The sequence below is a fragment of the Dipodomys spectabilis genome, unplaced genomic scaffold (genome assembly GCF_019054845.1).
Source record: "Dipodomys spectabilis isolate Male_0828 unplaced genomic scaffold, ASM1905484v1 ptg000140l, whole genome shotgun sequence".
Taxonomy (NCBI): domain Eukaryota; kingdom Metazoa; phylum Chordata; class Mammalia; order Rodentia; family Heteromyidae; genus Dipodomys; species Dipodomys spectabilis.
In genome coordinates this window covers 26,266,936-26,289,440 of record NW_024870817.1, presented here as the reverse complement: position 1 = coordinate 26,289,440, position 22,505 = coordinate 26,266,936, and the positions used below count along the sequence as shown (strand labels likewise).

The 22,505-nt window shown below is 44.2% G+C and overlaps 1 protein-coding gene across 2 annotated transcripts in view; it reads right to left on the bottom strand.

The window, feature by feature from the left end:
• Pik3r1 (phosphoinositide-3-kinase regulatory subunit 1) overlaps positions 1-15,957 on the bottom strand; it is an 80,683-nt gene extending 64,726 nt beyond the window's left edge. For both annotated transcript variants that reach the window (XM_042691082.1, XM_042691083.1), the window contains exons 1-2: positions 15,740-15,957; positions 6,559-7,252 (exon numbers count right to left, since the gene is read on the bottom strand). In XM_042691082.1, the coding sequence (XP_042547016.1) occupies positions 6,559-6,892 (334 nt within the window). In that variant the 5' untranslated portion in view covers positions 6,893-7,252; positions 15,740-15,957. The remainder of the gene's footprint in view (positions 1-6,558; positions 7,253-15,739) is intronic.
• Between the last annotated feature and the right edge of the window lie 6,548 nt (positions 15,958-22,505).

Sequence of the window (22,505 nt, the reverse complement as noted above, 5' to 3'; positions counted from 1 at the left end):
AGGAGGTGCCCCTTTCCCCTTCTTAAGCTATCCAGGAAAGCCCTGACTCAACAGCTTCCCAACTCTGCTGGTCAATTCCTAGTGGGTATCAGCTGAGGGACAGGATATCCCACTAAATGGCAGGAAAGGTGAGTCTTTTTTTTTCTTGCCAGTCCTGAGGCTTGAACTTAGGGCCTGGTTGCTGTCCCTGAGCTTTCTGCTAAAGGCAAGTACTCTACCACTTGGGCACAGCACCACTTCTGGCTTTTTCTGTGTATGTGTTGCTGGGGAATTGTACCCAGGGCTTCATGCATGCTAGGCAAGCAAGGTGAGTCTATTCTTGCTCAAGTTCTTTTCAAACAGCTGTGGACATGAAAATTATGAATTAGGGTTCCTTTTCTTCCCTTTACACATTAAGAGGAAAAACAGTATAACAAGTCAAGAATTTTAGCCACAAGCACATAAATGCCAATGTATTCGAGGACCTGTGTTACACTGCATACATAATTGATGTGTGTGACACATTTGTGATCCTTAGAGAAGCGGTTGGGCTCCTGCAACTGTACCAAAAATAATGATCGCACTTATTTTGTTTCTTTTTTCCAGGCTCTTAATTGATTCCACTGATAAGATCCTCAAAGACATTTTATTTTCTACAAAAACACAGAGGCAAACACACTTTTACGCCCATGTAAAACACTATAGTGTTCTGATGGCTTTTCTGGTTGGACCGAAGTTAGAGACAGGGTTCAAGGGCTTCAAGATCCGGTAAATGGCCAGGCTCCGCCCTCCCTACCCCAAGGCACCATGGTGACAGAATGCAGAACTTGCAGACCAAGTCAGGCAGCAAGATAACCCTCCAACTCCATGGCAAAGCCTCACTTTTGGAAGAGGGAAGGTGGAGACAGAAAGCATTTGAAAATGAAACAATTCCTGATGCCCTGGCAAATTACTTACAAAGGCATTGGTGTTTGTGCTGTGGCAAAAAGAGAGCCATGTTATGACCACAGGGCTCAGCCAAGGTGTGTAATTTGGGATCAGGTCGTTGTTTTCCGTGAACTCTGTACAGTACAGTCAATTTATGTGATTTATTACAGCCTTGCTTTCTAGATAGAGGATAACAACCATGGAAGGACACTCAAATGCTGTGGGTGAAAAAATGTAAAAGTAACATGGCTTGAGAAACCACAAAAACAAACACCAATTCCAGGCTATTTTCTTTTACTATTTACAAGAGGGTCTGATCAAAAATTAAAACAGGTCAAGCTTTATTGTGTGAAAATGGCTACTGTGAAAGGTGGGACTTGGGATCTCAGGGAGGGTGAGTATAATCTCTGGTCACAGAATCTCACTGTCTAAATATTCTGTATTAGCATGCCTTTACAATATGATCTGAAAGTATGTGTTACCCCACCAGATACCTTACGTGTAAGAAAGGAAGATGTGTTTATTCCCTTATCCTTAAAATCTTCATTTGTATTTGATTCACTTCCTGTGTACAAGAGAAGATATGACACCAGCAAAAGGCAGTTGTGGGTAAGATCAGCTAGGAAGAAAAAGACCCAGCCAGAAGGCAAGTGAGAAACACACGGCATGCCCTTAACATAAATGAACAGTAAAAAGATTGACTTCAAAGGTCAAACTGGGCTTTAGTCAGCTGTGGAAAAATGAAATAAAATGTAATCCTCACATTGTCAACTTTAGCCCATGCAAAGAGAAGGGAAATAAAAGTGGAGAGTCGAGACAGATTTTGTGCCCTAGGACACTTGCTATTCAGGACACACCTACTCACTATCAACTTCACCCACTTTCTCCACAGCAGAACTACCTGTCCTAAGCTAAGCATTGGGAACAGAGATAAGAACTCTGGATCAGGCTGCAGGGTACCTCAGGAATGAATGACGTAAATAGGGCACGCTATCCAAACAAGGCTGGGCTACTGAGCTCTGCACATACCGAGCATGTGGCTAATTTCAAAAGCTATGCACGTGGGTCACAGGGGGGATGGGCTTCAGCACACTGGCTGGGACCCTATGTGCTGTTCTAGGCATCTGGAATAATAAGAGAACACAAATGATCCCCATCCCCCCATCTCATGGAGTTCACAGTCAGAGAGAGAGAGAGACAGAGACAGAGAGAGAGAGAGAGAGAGAGAGAGAGAGAGCACAGAGAGTAAACATAGAAGATTATATAGTAGGTTTGATAGTAAATGCAAAAGCAGAGGGGCAGGTTACAGCAGGAAACAGGGTGTCCAGAGCCAGCTTCCATGAAGATCTGAGGACAGGTGTGAGTGTGCCAGCCAGATGGATGTCTGGGGAGGAGCTTTATGAGCAAAAGGGACAGAATACTGCCACAAAGTCAGGGAGAGACTTGATGTCTTGCTTACGGGTCTCTTTTATCCTTGATTTCTTAGCACAAAGTAGGAACTTAGTTCACATTTACTGAAAGAATTTAAGGTCCTCAAATCCAAAATTATCCAGTAAACTCACTCAATAGATCAGTCAGGGCTTCCTAAACTACTATATGCAAAAACGTACTAGCAGAAAATGTATTTTTCTTGAGAGGAGACATTTATCAGATGTTCGCATTTTTTTTTTTTTTGGGTCCGGTCGTGGGGCCTGAACTCTGGGCCTGGGCGCTGTCCCTCAGCTCTTCAGCTCAAGGCAAGTGCTCCACCACTTGAGCCACAGCACCACTTCCGGCTTTTTTTCTTTTTGCTTATGTGGTGCTGAGGAATAGAACCCAGGGCCTCAGGCATGCAAGGCAAGAGCTTTACCACTGAGCCACCTTCCCAGCCCCACATGTTTTTTTTGTTGTTGTTTGTTTTGTGTGTTTGTTTTTTACTTACCCTCATAAAAGTTAAACTTCACAGCTTTATTTCCAGGAACATAAAATAAAAAGAAAGGGGAAAATGGATTGTACTGTATAGGGTGGAGCCTCTTACACAAATACTACTTCGAGCTAAAGTTTGATAACAACTCTCTTCTAGGGTCTGCGGTTGGAGTGCGATCTACTGAAACTCTTAGGAAAAAACACAGTGTATAATGTTTTCTAATAAATTTCTTTGCTAAATAAGCAAACAAAACAACTTTCTTCTAAAAACAAAATAGCCAGGCATGTACCTGGTACTTGGGAGGCTAAAGTAGCAGGATTATTTGAACCCAGGGGCTTGATGCCAGCAAGGACAAGAACCTAACTCAAAGAGAGGGAGAAAGACATAGAGTGCAGTGAAGCTGAGCAAGGTTCAAGGGAGTATGATTAGCATGCAGCCTGATCTACTATTGGGGTATGCCAATTGTTCACAAGAGAGAACTGCAGGCAAAAACAAACAAACAAAACAAACAGAACAACCACAAAAACCTGGATGAATAATTAAACAAAGCAAAGACAGCCAGACATGGAAAGAAAAGGGGAACTCAGGTAAAAGGATAGCAAAAGAATGACAGGAAGGATTGAAGAAAGGGAGAAGGGAGAAGAAAAAAAAAAAGACCAAAGAATTTAATTACAATCAGAAAAGAATTATCCTTTCTTGCCATGACACAATCTTTCGCTGCAAAAGGTCTTCAAATACGGAGACAATCAGGCAAAAGAAACCAGAGCCTCACTCATCATAAAATTCATCCTTCCAATTATTATTTTCCATATCCATTTAACATGCACCTTGTGGGAACTACTGAAGACTTCACAGGAGTCATATTTGAATGAGAATACAAGACTAATACTTCTAGCGAATCTAATGCTTGGTATAATGCTCCCACATAACCCCTGATACACCGCCTTTCCAACCTTTCAGTTGTTCCTAATTTCTCATTTATATTCAGACTGCTTCTTTCTAAAACTGCAAGATGATTACCATGGATCTCTTTCTTGAACTCTACTACAATTTTTCAGTTCACTTTATCTTTCCATGCATTCAAAAGCAAAATGACAAAAAAAGTATTTTAAAAATTCTCAATTGTCACATTAGAAAAAAAGCATAATAAAATAGTTTTAACAACTAACAAGAAATAATTTTGCCTAGAAAGTCTTGCTTTCTGAATATTCTACCTAAGTAACCTTACATTTGACCACAAGTATCAATTTTTATTCTATAAAAATTCTTTTGTTATTAATCTTGACAAAGTACCCTTATTCCACCTTTTAAATCATCTTCCCTAATTCAACACATTATTCCAATTTTGCAACCTTTTGTACTTTGGGGCAAACTAAGTCCATTTTCCCTTGAAAGAGCACTTAAGAAAAGTGTTTCTAACTTTAAAAAAGTAAAAAGTCAAATTATAAAAACATATAATCTGGGGGCTGGGAAGGTGGCTCAATGGTAGAGTGCTTGCCTTGCATTCATGAGGCCCTGGGTTCGATTCCTCAGTACCACATAAGCAAAAAGAAAAAGCCGGAAGTGGTGCTGTGGCTCAAGTGGTAGAGTGCTAGCCTTGAGCTGAAGAGCTGAAGGACAGCACTCAGGCCCAGAGTTCAGGCCCCATGACCGGACCCAAAAAACAAAAACAAAAACATATAATCTGGCTGGGCGTCGGTGGCTCACGCCTGTAATCCTAGCTACTCAGGAGGCTGAGATCTGAGAATCACGGTTCAAAGCCAGCCCGGGCAGGAAAAGTCCATGAGACTCTTATCTCCAATAAACCACTGGAAAACCACAAGTGGAGCTGTGGCTAAAGCGGTAGAGCACTTGCCTTGAGCTGAAGAGTGCAAGGACAGCGCCCAAGCCCCACAACCAAAAAAAAGAAAAAAGAAAAAACATATAATCTGGTGGAGAAAAGCAATGATATTTTTATTTTCAATCTGCTAAGTGACCCTACAAAAGAAATAGGGCTGATAAAATTATTTCTACAAAGCCAGGTGCTGGTGGTTTAGGCCTATAATTCTAGCTACTCAGGAAGCTGAAACCTGGGGATCACAGAAAACAACCCAGTCAGGCAGGAAAGTGAGACTCCTATCTCTAATTAATCACCAAAAAAAAAAAAAAAACTATTTTTAAGCTGGAAGTGGAGCTGTGGCTCAAGAGGTAATGTGCTAGCCTTGACAAAATGATTCAGGGTCAGTACCTAGGCTCTGAGGAGGTCAGGCCCCAAGACTGGTACCAAAAAAAATTATTTCTGTAGGGATGAGCTGAAGGGCTTTTGGTTTACCTGAAATAATAATAGTAATTTTGCTTTTTAGTCATCTAATAAAAGCTATTATTTGAGTATTATTATATGATCATTTATAAAACAATGATTACTTTGGTCCAGTAAGGGTGAAACTTCCCTTCCAGTGTGCCTTAGAAAGTTTCTTGCCTTTTACACAGTACACTGAATCCTATCATCCAGTGCCACAGGCAACTTTTACCCTGTATTCTTCTTCTTTATTCTCATTATGTTTTTCCTTTTTGTTAGACATAGCCAACACTAAAGAAAGCAGACATGGTACAATGAGAATCTCTCCTGGAAATCTATATTGCTGATATCATATGTAACCACTGCTAGCTAGCTCTTCCTACTTTGCCTTCTCATTAAGTTCTAAGTCTCTAAAGAAAGAGAGAAAAAAGACTACACACACACACACACACAGTGTGAGAAAACCAGTATTTGATGAAGATAATAAACAGCAAGCCAGAGCATAAGGCAAGTTGTGGTGAGAAACTGAACAGAAAAAAAAATCCTTAAACAAAAAACTGTGCACCAAGCTTAAGTATGGACCATCTCCAATAAACAGAAAGTAGGTTTTGAATGGAGGTGGTTTCCATTTAAGAAAAGTACTGAGGGGCTGGGAAGTTGGCTCAGTGGTAGAGCGCTTGCCTTGCATGCATGAGGCACTGGGTTCGATTCCTCAGCACCACATAAGCAAAAAGAAAAAAAAAGCCAGAAGTGGCGCTGTGGCTCAAGTGGTAGAGCACTAGCCTTGAGCTGAAGAGCTGAGGGACAGTGCTCAGGCCCAGAGTTCAGGCCCCACAACCGGACCAAAAAAAAAAGAAAAGTACTGAGTAGGTTTTGCTTTCCTCTCCTGACAACCAAGCAGACCATAGGTATTAGTGCTGCAAATGACACTGGCCCCGAGGGAAGAGAAACCCCTTTACTTTTATGCTAACTCCAGGATTGAGTTTCAGCTTAAGCCATAGTGTTCCTGGAGAGGAAACCAGGAGGTAGATACCGGGTTAGAAAAACAATGATTTCTTCACTGCTGAGTTCTGTGGTTATTTTATTACTCTACATTTTTCCATACAAACCATATCTCCCTTAAATATGCTTATATTAGACTTACTCTCAACTTTCCCAGAGCGATTCCTCGAGCTATATAACACAATTACAAGAATAAGAAGGCAACAGGTATATCATTCAATGGCAACTAAAACAGTACTTAAAGATGCATCGAACAGATTCTCAGATACCATCTCTCTATTTTTATAAAAACGCCAATCCCACAAAAACACACCTCTAAGCAAGTAATGACTGACCACACTTTTATGTACTCTATATCAATTCAGGTAAAGTTGCCAGGATGCACCTAGCCCAGACCCAAGAATCTTCTTTACCAAAAAGAAGAAAACAAAACTTAAGAGGGAAAGAATTGCTCATCAATGCTGACCTTGCTGCTCACTGTCTGCTTCGGTTTTTGAAGAACCAGGTGCAACAGGAAGGGGTCGCGGTGGCCGGGGCTTTGGAGTGGGAGGTGAAATTTTTTTCCTTCCGATATATTCGACATAAGTTCCTGGGAAGTCTCCCCTTTCCCCGGTGGTTTCATTATAGCCGTTTAACCAGCCAATTTCTTCAGGACGGGCTTCCTGCCCATCACTGAATCCAAGGGCTACCAAGGACCCTTTATTCACAGTCAATACGTCACCCAGGTGCAGATCAATGTCTTCTTCTCTCTCTTTCTTGTAGTCATACAGCGCTCTGTACTGGTACCCCTCGGCACTCATGTTTACAGATCTGTTACCATGCAACAAGTCAAGTCTGGCTGTATACAACAGTCCAAATTTACGTTTTGATGGAAAGCAAATTCAGAGAGTGTGCTAAAATTCCTAATAGGCGTCCAGCAGAGGACGAAGGTTTAAGAGGAGATGGCCATCCGGCTGTCCATCTGTCCTCCATCAATGGTGTGTGTGAAGACAGGGCTCCACTCCCTCTGTGTGCCACAGTGCCCCCTGGCTTCCGTCTCAGCAACTTGTCAACTCGCTGCCTGCTGGGTGACTCTCATGGCCAGGCCCAATCCTCTCTGATGCTGTCACACTGTCCATCTGTCTTCTGATTGTACTGCCACACTTCACTCGCAGCTTCACCTAGCAAAGGAAAAACAAGACTTATGAATGAACATCACCCTTTGCCATCTGTGAATCTGAATTCCAATTTCCATTCAACAAGTCCTTAATCAACCTGGCAGACACACATGGCTAGTGTGCTATGGCTTGACACAGAGCACAAAAGACTACTAAGACAGTTCCTGCCTTCTAAGAACGCTGGGTGGAGATAGGAGGAGGGGTGTGGGCATGTGGCAACGTCCCAGAGAACAACTAGTACACAAGGAACCAAAACATTAGTTAAAGCAGTAACAGAGGCAGACACTAAGCGCCATGAGGTTCAAGTGAAGGAAAGACTGCATCTAATTGCAGGAATCTGAGCACAGAATGGAATGTGTGGCACAATCCCAGGTGCTGCTGTCACAAGGTGAATGTTATATTCTGGGAAGAGCTAGGATGGGCCATCTAATCCATCTGAAGCCAAAGGAAGAAGCGGGAGTCTATCCCACTGAAAAGACAGGGAAAGCATGTATGACTTGATGCACACCGATGATGAGTTTGTGAACAATACACTTCACAGGGGGCAGCACTGAACAGAACGAAAAAGGGAAGCAACAGAAGAGTCACACTTGAGAATTCCAACCCAAACACAAAGGGTCTGACAGAATAGAGGTGAGGAAAGCTAAGAAAGGTGCACTGCAGAAAAAATTAAAAAAGAGAGAAGAGGGAGAAGATGGATGGGAGGGGAGAGAAGGCACGGTGATCTAAGGGCCAGATACTCAGTGATCCAACTGAGGGACATTCAAGGATTAGAGACAATGTGATGTCCCAGAACAGAGGAATCAAGAACAGACTGTGGAGGCAGAAGCATCCACACAGGGGAGACAATCATCATGGACTTCCTGAGAGGAGAACCCAAGCAAGTGATAAGGATAGCAAAACTAAACTTTCAAGAGTTAAAAAAACAGAGGAGTGAGAGGTTGCTGCTGCAGAGAACTCTGTAAAGCTGACTAGTAGAGGGAACAGGCTTTCCTTTCTGAAGCGCAGTGAGGGCAGAACAACTGGCAAACCTCCACTCTGCAGTGAGTTAGGAGTCAGAGCAAATGGCTTCTTAGACAGCACGCAGACATTGCACTCTGCTTGCTTCTCTGTGTTATCTTTATTATAAGGAGTAAAAGCAACCTGAAGCAGTTAAGCTGGCCACACAATAAAGCAATAAAGACAACAGTCACACAACTTCAGGGTGTTGTATCAAAGAGAGCTTTTATAAATTCTGAAGAGTGAAACACGTTAGAAGTTTAATATTATAGGCCCTCTTCAATGTAGGCATCTTAAGGAGCAAAATCTAATCATAAATTAATTGTTTCATTGGCATTCAGAAGTGTAAAGTATTCAACTTCACAGGGCTAAAGCTTCTTAGCTGTAATGCAATAGCACTCTTAGGAGAGCTGCATATTAAAGGAAGTAAAAACAAATACTGGACATCTTTGTGTAGCAAGAATATTAATTTGAAATTCATCAGAGAAAAAAAATAATGCAACCAGCAGAGCATAGGAGAAAAAATAAGCTATATTATATTGAAGAAAGCCTCTCCTTTAGAAAGATCCGGAACTGAATTAAATATTCATTGCATAAATTCACACAAGAATGTAGAACAAGCAAATCTCATTTTTAGGACTGATGTACAAAGGAGACACAGAAGTCTAAAGAACATGGAAATTTGCATATCCCTAAATGCTTGGAAACCAGGCAATATGCCGAAGAATAATTTAATTCCTCCAAATCTGCCTCAACAGTTTTGAAAGCTTTTCCTGTTAGTGTATGGCTGAGTGGAGAGAGAGGAGGGGGAAGGAGATCCTAAATCAGTAAGATTCTTAACAGAAGGGAGAACAATGATCTCAGCCTGGAGCAACCACCAAGCAAGCCCTGGATAGCAAGCACACCTAGATAGCTAGGTATAGTATGTTTATCTCTCACAAGGGGCACTGCAGTGAGGAAAAGCGTGCGCACGTGCACGCACGTGTACACAAACACGCGTGCGCTGGAATTCTGGGCCTCTAGCTCTCATTTGGCTTTTTTTACTCAAGGCTTTTGCCCTACATTTAAGCCATGCTTCTAGTTCAATTTTCTTTGGGTTGATTAGAAATAGGAGTCTTCAGGATTTGTCTGCTCCAGTTAGCTTTGAACCATGATCCTCAGATCTCAGCCTAGTAGCTAGGAGTATAAGTGTGAGCCACCTGGTGCTCAGCTTCTATTTACTTTTTAAGATCTAACTAAAAATTGCTTGAGTCCATCTGTAGATAAACCTGTAGGAAAACGAAGAGGTATCCAGAAACTGCAAAGACTTATAGGGCCTTCATACTCTCCCTGGCCTTGCCAGAACTTTACTTTTTCTTTGTAAGAAAAGCCGTGAAGAATTGTGGCTCCTGTTGGACAAAGGAGCTGTACACCTTCTATGACTCAGAGACTGCAGTAGAACATGGTATTCCTGTCTTGTGAGATGCCACAATCACAGCCAGGGAGACTGATGCAGGGCAGGTTTAACAATCAAGGTCAGCCATGATTCTGTGTCAGTTAAGTGGTTTTAGGAGCATGATTATAAAAGAGGGAGAGCAGACAGGACATTTATTTGGGTAGGACTTGATCATGTGGTGCCACAGTTCAGAGAGACTTCTGTAGGGCAAAGGAGGCAGGCATTTCTACTCTGACTGTACCCTGAATGCTCTCTCCTGACTGCCATGCCCATCTCAATGAGTCACTGTTGTTATCACCAAGGTCTTCTAATACTTATGTGTCTATTAACCCATTCAGTCTTCAAGATAACCACAAAAGGCATATACTACCAATTTTCTCACATTACATATGAGGAATTCCAGAGGAGCAAGTTTAGTACGTTAGCTATGATTACATGCAGAAATTGAGAGGTACATCTAAATTCAGATTCTGGCAGCCTAATCCATACAATCTCCACTTCTGCCATTACCAAAACCTACTTCCCTACTCAGCTTGCTGGGATACCCAGGGACAGCCCAGATATGTCAATGGTATTAACAGTGCAGAATCTTGCCTAAGCTGGTTGTCCAGGCAAACCTTGAAGGCCTGCTTTTACTCTCAAGACAGAGTAGGCTTGCTGAGATTATTATTTTGCTCTGTCACCTATCTGAACAAAAACAGGCCATCACAGCTAAGCAACAACCCCAAGTCCAACATCCAGCATGTCAGCCATGCATATTCCTCCCCCACCCTCCTCCCCCCAGACTTTATGTAAATTCATTCTTGCCTAAGAAGTCCATAAAGCTGTGAATGGAAGAACCCTGGGCACACCACTTCTGGAAGGCTGCCCACTTCTGGAATTCTGCCCATTTCTCTTCTATGAGCTTAGCTTCTGCCACCTGTATCCCCCTTGGCATCTGTCCTCTATCCTACCCTAGGCCCCTTACTGCATAATTTCTAACAAGTTAACTCCTCCCCAGGGAGATATACGAAGCTTCAATCCAGAGTTTTGTCTTATCTAAAGGACTGGTAGATTCTTTCCTCTCTCTCTCTAGTTCTCCCCAGGACTTCAGAAGATCTAGCAGCTTGAGGCATCTGGCAATACCTATGGAACCCTCACATATACAACCTAACTCGAACCTAGCACTGAGTCTAGGGCAAGCACTCCACCTCAATCCATACATTCCCTTAAAAAAAAATATTATTTGAAACTCTTTCCAGCTTTCAAATTTCTGGAGACCATAAAAAAAAAAAAAATCAAACTGAACCAAGTAAAAATAACCTAGTACACAAAACCAGTTACTATAGCTCCTAACCCTAATGGGTTAGGGTGAATTTCATAGTGTATGTATTTCACCTCCATTAAAATGGGGAGATGGGCTCAACTTGAACTGAAAGTTACAGACATCAAACATCTCAACATTCATTTTCAAAGCAACTAGTTAACTACAGTGTGCTGCTTGCTGTCAAGCTCTAGTCTGAGTGGGTAACCCAGGCAAGCAGGGTCTAGAGGCTACAATCTCTGCTGACAAGGGGGTCAACAGCACATAGCAGGTGACACACTAAGGAGACAGGGCTCTTTGAAAAGCACTCACAGTACTGGATGCCCCTGAGCATAGTAAGAGAGGCAGAGGACTCAACGCAGTCCGCAGACACTCTAGTCATCACAGGGAGGCTGGAGAAAGAGGAAGACAACTTGTAGAACAGATCCTACCCACCTAGAAGAGGCATGATGAAGCTCACTGGTTTGGTTTCAGCATCCTCAGAGTATCTAAAGAGAGGACTAGAGGAGACAGCCGAAAGTCCCTCTTCTTGTGAAAAAGAACTGCTATTCCTTAAAAGTCCATGGCAAGAAGGATGAACACTGAGCTGCAGACAGAGGCAGCTGCCCTCATCAGTGCCTAAATAATTGTGGGCAAGTCACTTAAACCTCTCTGCATCTGTATTGTGTCTGTGAGACAGACACAATAAGCAGACCTATAGTACCCCTGGTTATTATGCAGACTAAAGGCAATTACACAAAGCACAGCACTCCATGAGTTACGGTAAGGCTTTAGTATAGTTAACACCACTTCAGTGGCTACTATGTGCCAGGCAGAGTTCTTAAAAGTTGTACATGTACCAGCTCACCACCCTGGATACAATTACCATCACCATTTTCTGAAGGGATAGCAAGCAAAGACAAGTTAAATAACATGCCTGAAGCTACATGGCAAACTGCTACCGCGGCATTACTACTCTTAGTAATAATAGAACTGCTAGTAAGGGTCACATTGAATGTCACTTGTCATTTCTACAACTCAGATTTAAAACAGAAACAAGCATCTGCCAGGAATTTTCTCTTGCACTACCTTTAAGTTCAGCAAGCCAGTTCTAAATGGATCCTGAAGCTATCTAAAATAAAACACTGCTGTAAATAGCCAGATAAAGCCTGCATGGGGACTTTGTCCAAGTTGTTCTTCTTTCTACCTGAAGTGTGGCTCTGGATAGGTCGGAGTTCCAGTGATCATGGAGGGGCCAGGGAAGTGCATAGGGGCAGTAAGGGAAGAAAGTTGGGGACACCACTTAGCTCCAGAATGGTTTAGTGGCTGGTCCCAGGCATGCTTCAAAAAGAAAAAAAAATAAAGCAAACCCCTAGAGGGAATGAAGACACTAAGTCCACAGGGTATAGTCCCAGTATATGCGACTGGAGGTAGGGTGGAAGCTACCCAGGAGGAAGGTTAGCCTAGGGCTAGGTTTAGCCAAGAGCCCATCCAGGAACCTCCGGATTTACCAACTCAACTGTCTACTGCAGTTGGTTGGTGGAGCCTCCTCACCCTTGAACCAGACTCTAATGATTTCAATAGTCTCCAGGGTGATCATTAACCAGAAAACTATTTTGACTACAGGTGCCTGTAGGTATGTATTTGATTTACTTTACAGGAAAACAATGCTTGCTGAACAAGATCTCCAAAGATTTTTTTTAGTAAAGTCCCTTTTGTTTCTTCCAGTAAAGCCTGTACAAGAATCATTCTAGGCTTTGAGAGAGACAGAGATGAAGAGACAGAGATCTCTAACCCAAGCTAGGCTGACAAGTTTAAGTAATTACCATCTATTTTTCAGTTCATTTGGCTTAGTATACATGAACTTGCCTTTAATTGCTGCTCTCAGGCAAGTAACTTCAATAAGAGTATTGGCAGAAACATTGGCAAATTATCACACTAGGTTGTAGGCGGACAAGGCTGGGAAAAATGCAATAAATATAAGTGCTTTTAAAAATTAATTACAACCTACACTTTTAATAAAAAAGGTGATATAATTTTATTATGCCATCTACTGATAACTTTGTAGTTTTCCAGAGTTTCATTAATAAAGAAAATTTCAATCCACCACCCTAAACATTAGAGCAATATGGAAAATCTTATTCAGGAAAGGAATGGACTTTTAACAGTACAAAGTTTGCTTAGATTAAATAGATCTACACTTGAGACTCAAAGACCTTCAAGGAAAGACTTAGATTTTCACAGACCATTAGAACAGAGGGAAATGTGAGTAACTAAACTTGATCATTTATCGAAAGGTATGAAAATGTCACAATAAGTGCATTATTTTGTGCAAGTAATATACATTAATAAAGAATAGTCTCAAAACATTAATTCAAAAGCCCTCCAAACATCAGCTAAGGTGTATTCGATATTTCCAGAAGACAAGTGCTTCTTACCACCATTTCCACTGTCAAAGCCAAAATGTGGATCGCTACCTACCATTTCCTGTACCACTTCTGGTTCCCAAAAACCACTTCACACTTCAAATACATGAATTCAAGAAATGGCTAAAGAAAACAACAACCAATGAATGATCAGTTAAATACGTTTAGGCACAGATGATGCAGAACCACAAATATGAAAGAACACCATAGTATCATCTTTTCTTTAATCAGATAAAACAGCAGCTAACCATGTGTACATTGCAGCGCTCTGTTATGCAACTAGGGAGAAGTCCCAAATCAAGATCAAAGTTAAAAGCAAATTCAATAACAGTTTGAAGCCAGTATCTCTCTCTCTCTCATACACACACACACACACACACACACACACACACGTATTTCCACTCTTAAAACTCTAGAGACTCCTAAGGAAAAGTAGCATGGCCCTATAGTACCTACCTGCAACAGGTATGAACCAGCAAGAACACTACCCAGCACGTCTGCAAAGCAGGAAGCCTTCCCTTCCACCGGCCTTTACAATTTAAAACTTACCTCTGAAACACCAAACTTTGCAAATAGAAGGGGAGGGGGGGGGGGGGAATCGTAACTTTTTTGGTAATGAGCAAAACACTTGTTTCCCAAAGTTTAAACAATTCTTGTATCTAAAAATACCATCTGCTGACTTTAAGCAGTTCAAGAACAGTATAATCTGTCAAAAAGAGCCGGTGTGGAGTTTTATTTCCTTCTGCAATTATAAAAGCTGCTAGTGGCTCCCCCCCCCCCCCCCTCTCTGGTGCACAAGTCACCTAATAGCTTGAGTCAGAAATGACCCTCCAATCCTTCCCTAGCTCATAACCAACCATCTTGAAGGTTGCCAAAACGTGCCACAAGCTAACTGAATATCAAAAGGGATTTCCACATAAAAGTCTAGGTCAGTAAGCTTTGAAAAAAAAAAAAAATCCCACTTCACGGCCCAAACTCAAAACTTCTCACTCTTGATAGGACAGACTCTCACACTGTACCCAAAACCCGGAACTGCTTTATCCATTCTTATCTCGCACTATTTGACAAAGACTCAAAGAACGGGGTGGGGGGGGGGGAGAAGAAGAAGAAAATTGCCATGAAATCCCCCCAAATAAAGTTTAAAAAAAAAAAAACTCACACCGAGACCAATAGCGCCCGCACGCAGCTCCGCCGGGAATTAACGGTGGAAGTGAGACCTTTCCGGTATGCACAGCGCCCCGAAGCTGAACTTCCCCAAATCCTGCGCCTGACACACTCGGCATTCAACACGGAACAGCCATTCCGCGCACATCCTCGCATTCTCAGGCTCGAATTCGGGTTAGCAACATACATTTCGGTACCCGGGTGCCTGTCCAGAGCTTTGGCTGGGTCTTTTGTCTCGGGATCAGCGGGATAGTTTCTGCCCTTGGGAAGGAAGGGAGGGTTAGATCCGCGGCTTCCAAGACCATCCTCCCCCACCCGTCTCCGCTACATTTCAGCTCCGGCTGGCACGCTCGCAGGCTCTCCCCAGCCGGCTCCATATTGCTGGGCAGGTCCCTCCAGTCTCGCCCCGCCATACACGCGCGCGCGCGCGCGCACACTCACACACGCGCACACACACACACACACACGCACACACACAAAGCTAGGTTTCCGGGCGGTGCCGAGACCCCGGTAAATCATGCTTCCAGCAACCTGGCCCGAGCCCGGTCGGGCCCCGGACCCTAACCGCCCCAGGGCGCACTTCCCCCACCCCGGAAGGGGAGGGCGGCAAACTTGGGCCGGCGGGGGCTGGAGTGGAAGCGAGCTCCGGGGACCACCGCCGCCCCCGGGGCCCCGGCCTGCAGCTGGAGGACCGCGGGGGGGGGGGGGTGGAGACCTGGGTGCTCCTTTCCGTTAAACGCCAAGGCAGCGGGGTCAGGGCGCACTCCTCCTGGGGTGATGGCCCCGGGAAACTGCCGCCGCCAGGCGCAGCCAGGTGGCCCCTCGGAAGCGTGCGGTGCCGGACGCGAGCAGCCTGAGATCCCGGGCAACTCCCCGGGGCGAACACAGCCGGCGGCGTGCACACCGGCTCGGAGGAGGGCCGGGGGCCCCGGGAATGCCGCCGGGTGGCCCGGCGTGGAGAGGGGAGGTGCTAGCGCCTGGGGTCGGGGGGGGGTGCAGGGGGGCGGCGCAGGAAGGGGGACGCGGCACCGGCCCGCTTCCCACCCCCCTCTCCCGACTCGGTGCTGCAGAAAGAGAAGCGACTGCCGGTGACAGGAAGCGAGCGGCGTCCGCCGCGCGCACGCACTGCCTCCCCCTCCCGAGCACACACACACACACCCGGACCCGCCGCCGCCGCCGCCTACCTCCTCCCGCCAGCCGCTTTCCTTCCTCCGCCCGGCCCGTGCAGCCCCGGCCTCCAGAGCTCACGGCTCCCCGCGCGCCTCTGAACTCAGCTCCGGCCCGCGAGCCGCTCCTCGCTGCGAGCTCAGCTCCACGGCTCCAAGGCGCTCGCTCCGCCGCTGCCCTCGCCGCGGCCGTCGCTTCCTCCAAGTCCGCTCCAGCTGCTCCAGACTCCTCGCCGTGCGCCCACAGCTCCAGCGCCCGGCGTGGCCCCGCCTCCCGGGCCGTCCCCCCCCCCCCCCCGGCTCCGCCCTCCAACCAGCGCTCGCGGACACGCCCCTCTCCGCCCGCTCCACGCCCTCGCCGCTGCCACTCACGGCGCCGGCTTCTGCGCCCCGGGGCCGTCCGGGCGGGCGAGTGGAGCTCCGGCCGGGCTGACCCCGCTCGCGGCGCCCGCGCCTTCCGCCTCCTGCCGCGGGGATGCCCGAGGCGGTAGGGCGGCGCGCAGCTTCCCCCCGCGGAGCGCTCTGGCTCTGCACGCCCGAGGCTAGTCCGGCTTGGCTGGGCGTCTCCCGGGTCTGGGGCGGTGGAAGCTGGGGAGGACCCGGGCAAGTTCGAGCCTCCCTGGAAGCCGGCTCTACTGCCTTGCTGCCAATCCCCAAACTTTTTGGAACCTCCACTGGGCGGTTTGGGAGTTGGGGAAACGCGGATCCCGGAGCTCGCCAGAGCCGGGAGGCCATGGAATGAATTCCTGACCTCGCCGGCACAGCCTTCCCAAGTGGGCGGAAAAACCGCGCCACCTCACGTGGCGTCCCGGGGGCGAAGGCGGGGTGAAAGGGTGCACCCGGAGGACGAGCGCCCGCAGCGGGCGGCGGACGCGGGGAGCCGGGCTCGGCCCCGTGGGGAGCCCGGCGACTCCTGCAGGAGGAAAGACTTTCACGTGTAGAGCAGACGCGGCTCGATCCCTAGCAATCCTGAAATGCCGAGCAAATGTAGGTCGCACAGACCGAGGACTGGCCCCTCGATGCTCGGGGCCAGGTGGGAGAAAGTCAGATCGCTTCTATTTCTTAAATGTTCTTAATTGCAAAATGCAGATCCCTGGAATAAATCGTTACGTAAGTTGCTGGAGAAAAACTGGTTCAAACCTTCCCCTGATATGATGGAAGGCTAGCACCCGGTATGTTGCTCTGTCTCTATTTACACATATAGGAGCCTGCTTTTTTTTAAAAGCTTTTTCTAGAATTCGGGGAGGGGGGAGGGAGTTTAGACGCACCAGCCCTGAGTGCCTAGAAACTCCCTTTACAGCTCCTCTCCAAACCTTTTGCAGGAATATTACTTTTTTAAATGTATTAGTATTAAATTTTTCTTTTCCTTTCTCTTTTTCTTTCTTTTTTTTTTTCTGGGGGGGGGGTGCTGGGCCTGGGCCTAAGCGCTGCACCTAAGCTCCTTTGGCTCAAGGCTAGGACTTTACCACTTGAGCTACAGTACCACTGGCTTTTTCTGTGATTAACTGGAGATAAGAGTCTCACAGACTTTCCTGCCCTGGCTGGCTTCGAACCATGATCCTCAGATCTCAGCCTCCTGAATAGGTAGGATTACAGACGTGAGGCATTGGCATCTGGCAAACATTTTTGGTCTTCACGTAATTGTACAGATGGGTTTCAATTCAAAATGTCAGCTTATAAGCATATTGATCTAAGTACGGTACATCGTGATTAATGTCAACTCCCTCCATCATTCTCTCTCATCTAGGAATATTACTTTTAAAATGAGAGAGAAAGAGAGAGACAGAGAGACAGAGAGAGAAGCTAGGTTCTGGTGGCTCAAGCTTGTAATCCTTGCTACTCAGGAGGCTGAGATTTGAGAATCATGATTCAAAGCCAGCCTAGGCAGGAAAGTCTGTGAGACTTTTATCTCCAATTTTGCCAACAGAAAACCAGAAGTAGCTCTGTGGTTCAAAGTGCACTATCCTTCCACAAAAAAGAAACTAGGGGACAGCACGTAGGCCCTGAGTTCAAGACCCATAACTGACTTCAAAAAAAGTTAAACTTTGAATTTGGTGGTTTGTTTCTGTAGCCATTGGAAGTGGAAAGAAAAAAAAATTTGAAATTCACTACCTATAGGAAACAAAATTACTCACTTTTAAAGGTTGCTCACATTCTAATGGAAAAGTCCCACATATCTAGTGTTTCTGTTGATCCAAAATGTCTCTTGAAGCTGAGATACAAAAACCCAGCAGCTACCTACATCATGTTTAAGAATCCACTTCACCAAGAGAGTGGAAACAGTTTTTATATTTTTTGTTGTTGTTGTTTTCTTTTTGTCTTATTTGTTCATTTATCTGTCTTTGGGAGGGTAAGGGGAACACAGAAATGAAGGGACAAAGGGTGAACCAATGCATCAGTGGTACTCACTAGATACTGTGTTGACAATGAACTATACTTGTGGGTGAGGATGGGAGGGAAAAACAGAGAGAGCAAGGGAAGGAATGACATTCTCCAAAAAGAAATGTCCTCATTACCATGACTTTAGTAACCGTAATCCCTCTATACATCACCTTTATATTAATAATAATAAAACATATTTACAAAATCAAAAATTCACTAAGAAAAAAAGAATCCACCTAAAAATAAATCTGAAATTGACCAAGATACATTCTTGGCATGTACTGTGTAAAGTGAATGGTGTGTCTCACCTTGTGGTAAAATTATTTACAACCAGTCAAATAAGCAGAGATGAAACTTCTCTGATGTTTGCATTATTTCCTTTAAGTCCAATTTTGAAGAAACGTCAAGAGTGGAAGCCCTTTGTACATGCCAAGTTCCTATAAAGGGATGCATGTTCTCTTCACCTTCAAAGCTAAAACCAGCACAAAAATCCCTAATTGTACTTCCTATTTTAGACATTCTTTGACAACTTATCCTCAACGTATATTGTGTTTTTCTTTTTTCTGTCCTAGTTGAACACATCGCTGGAATCCACAGCATGTCCCATGAAACATAAAAAGATCTTTTTCCATATACAGGGACAAAATAATCTTTCATTTGTATTAAATTGATACCTAACCCCAATATCACTAGTGTTAACATTTTATTTTAATTTTTCATTGATTTCTATGAAGAAGCAAAAAGCAATACAATATCAATATTCACATTTGTTTTCATTTTATTTTATTTATTTATTTTTGTGAACATACTGTACAGAGGGGTCACAATTACATGGGCAGGATAATGCGTACATTTCATATCAAGTATTGCAGCCTCCTCCTTTGTTTACCCTTCACATCCCTTCCCAGCCTCCCCCTTCCCCCTCCCACCCAATCCTCCCCCCCCCAACATTGTAAAGCTCGTTTTCGACATGACAACTTGTACTTCTCATTGTTGCAACAGGTCCACCTGTATCATTAAACGACTTGTTTTTCCCCATCTCCTCCACACGTTATACTGACATCAAATATAGTGAAAGCAGGGGTTATACTGTGGGGGAGGGACATACAAAGCAACAAAGAGATAATCTTATAAATGCGTGAGAAACAAATGCATGAAAGAAAAAAACATTAAAATACACATCTAAGGGTTCATTTTCCTAACATCACATTATCTGACCTTTTCCGCTTGGCTTGTACATATACTAGATATTGCAAATAAGGGAAACCATGGGACCTATGTTTCTTTGGGCCTGGTTTACTTCACTTAATATAATTTTTTCCAAGTTTTTCCATTTCCTAACAAATGGGGCAATGTCATTCTTTCTGATGGAGGCATAGAATTCCATTGTGTATATATACCACATTTTCTTGATCCATTCATCTACTGAGGGGCATCTGGGTTGGTTCCATATCTTAGCTATGGTAAATAATGCTGCAATAAACATAGTTGTGCTGGTAGCTTTAGTGTGGTCTTGTTTGTAAACATTTGGGTAAATTCCCAAAAGTGGGATTGCTGGGTCATAGGGGAGCTCTATGTGAAGTCTTTTGAGGAACCTCCATACTGCTTAATATTCACATTTTTTATGTGTGCACACATATGCCTGTCCTGGGGTTTGAGCTCAGGGCTAGGGAACTGTCTGAGCTTTTGTGCTCAAGGCTAGTGCTCTATCACTTAAGCCACAGCTTCATTTCAGCTTTTTGGATGTTTAATTGAAGTTAAGAGTCTCATGGACTTTTCTGTTTGGGCTGGCTTTGAACTGTGATCCTCAGATCTCAGCTTTTTGAGTAGCTAAGATTACAAGCTTGAGCTGCTGGCACAAAGCCAGATTTATTTTTTAAATAACCTTTTTCTTTAATGAAATCTTACTTGGAAACCTCAAATAGCATTGTTATATGGTGTAGTCAGATAGTGAGGCCAGGGGTCCCCAAGTACCTCCATTTGCCTTCCAAGTCATTACAACAGTACCTGAGAATTCACTCACTTGGGAACATAAAGTCTGTCCTCATGGAAGAATTGCTGGGATGGGCTACAGCAATCTGCTTTAATAAGCCCTTCAAGACATTTGATGCATGCTAGAGTTGGTCAACCATTGCTAAGACCTCTGGGACACACTCGAGCCCACCATAATAAAATGTTCATAGAAACCTATGAATCCCACTGTTCAATGTATAACTAGCCAGTTGGTTGGCTATCAGCTGGCACCCCCACCGAATAGCTCCTGATGTCTGAGGATGTACAGTGTTCAACAGGGATACATATATAATGCATAACTGCCAACATGGGTCAGATGCAAGAGGTCCAAGACAATTTCCATACAGTGAGGATTTGAGTGGCTCAAACAGAGAAGACAGCTTGTCCAAAGATCGACAGGGAGGTGCTTTGACTTGCCTCCATCACTCCAGCTAACTCAATCTGAATGTTAGAACAAGCTTCGTACACTTGAAACCTGGGTATGTCTTTTTAGGGTTCAAAATCCAAACTTAATAAATATAAATGTCTTAGAGCCTTACAGTAAGATTCCCTAGGCTATCAGTAAGAACTTTGTAGAAATGTATAATCCTTGGCTCTCTATTAGACCCCAGGAACTGCAATCAGCAGTTGAGCAAGGTTCTCAGGCAATTCTTATTCAAGTTAAACTTTAGGAAGTTCTTAGAGGTCCCCAATGGCACCTTGCCATTGCCCGGGGAGCTCATAAAAATCCCATTACCTGGTCTTCATCCCAGATGGATCATATCAAATTCTGTTATTTTTAAATCTCCTCATGTGATTCCAATGTGAAACCAGCTTTGAAGAGCCATGGCCTTGGAGATTCCAGGCAGGAATGGTGCCATCAGGACTCCCAAGCTGGGGAAGAGTCCAAACGCTGGCCTGACAAAGAGCAGCTCAGGCTGAAGGTAAGGTTAGAGCTGTCGCACAATGATGTCGTCACACATTCACCAGGCCTTGCAATTTTCAGAAGGAAGCTGAAAATCCAGACTTCTTTTTCTGGGCAATTTCCCAATTATTAAATGCTGGCAATTAACATTTTTTGAAATGTGGGTTAGGCCATATTAGTGTGATGGCCACCAGTTTGTGATTTTATGATGCTGTACATCATAAAATTAAGTGTGCTTAAAGTAAGAAAGGTCAGCCAAGAAGCATGGGCTTATGATGGTCTAAGGACGTGGGTTTTGCTCTCCAACAGCACCAGGCAGTGTAAGCATGCAATGGCTAGGTTGGTAATGGGTAAGATGGAACTGTAGGGCCTTTTGCCTAACGTTTTTTCTTTACCTTCTATCCTGCTTGGTAACTAAAATGTGCTTAGGGAAAATTAATCTGTGCATTACCATCTTACAATCATTACCTATTATGTATTATCCAGCTTAAACACCTATTATCGTGCAACATTCCAAAAGTGATTAACCAGAATGCTTAGTAGCGCAGTAAGAATTCAGAGGATGAACAGGAATACAATTCTCATTCTGTAGATTTGAGGCTCCTAGGTGCTGTTACACTGCATGACCTTGAATTATTAGGAGGGGGAATCTCCCAGCCATGTCTTGGAGAGAGAGTCAAAGCATAGTCACTAGGCTCAAAGGTCTCTGATCAGAGCTCATGCTCTGGGAATCCTTCACTTGGTGAGTGAGCAGTGCTAGAACCCTGTGCCATACCTCCAGCGACATTTTGCTATCTCTTTTAGCATTTCAGTCATTGTAATTTGACAATAGATTACAAATAAATTAAGCAGTATGAATGAAGATGATGAGGCACTTAATGATAGTTTCAGGTAAAGATATATGAATATATTCAGTTATAAAAAGGGAGTTCTGAGCCAGGAGCCGGTGGCTCACGCCTGTAATCCTAGCTACTCAGGAGGCTGAGATCTGAGGATCATGGTTCAAAGCCATCCCAGGAAAGTCTGTGAAACTCTTATCTCTAATAAACCACCAGAAAACCAGAAGTGGCGCTGTGGCTCAGGTGGTAGAGTGCTTGCCTTGAGCTGAAGAGCTGAGGGACAGCGCCCAGGCCCAGAGATCAAGACCCATGTCCGACAAAAAAAAGGACCAACTGAAAGAAGCTAGACATCAGAAAAAAAAAAAAAGTATGATTCCAATTTATAAGAAATAGCTAGAAGAGGCAAATTCATAGAGAAAAATATAAAAGTAGGTTGGCGGGAATGGGAACTTATTGCTTAAAGGGTACAAATTTTCTGTTTGAAGTCATAAAGAAATTGAAAATAGGTGATGATTTCACAAGATTGTAAATGTGATCAATAACATTGAATTATACAAGTAAAGTAACTCATTTTATGTTACATCAATTTTACCACAATAAGAATCCTAAATTAAGGATCAATTGTATCTAAAGGAATCTTGTGTTT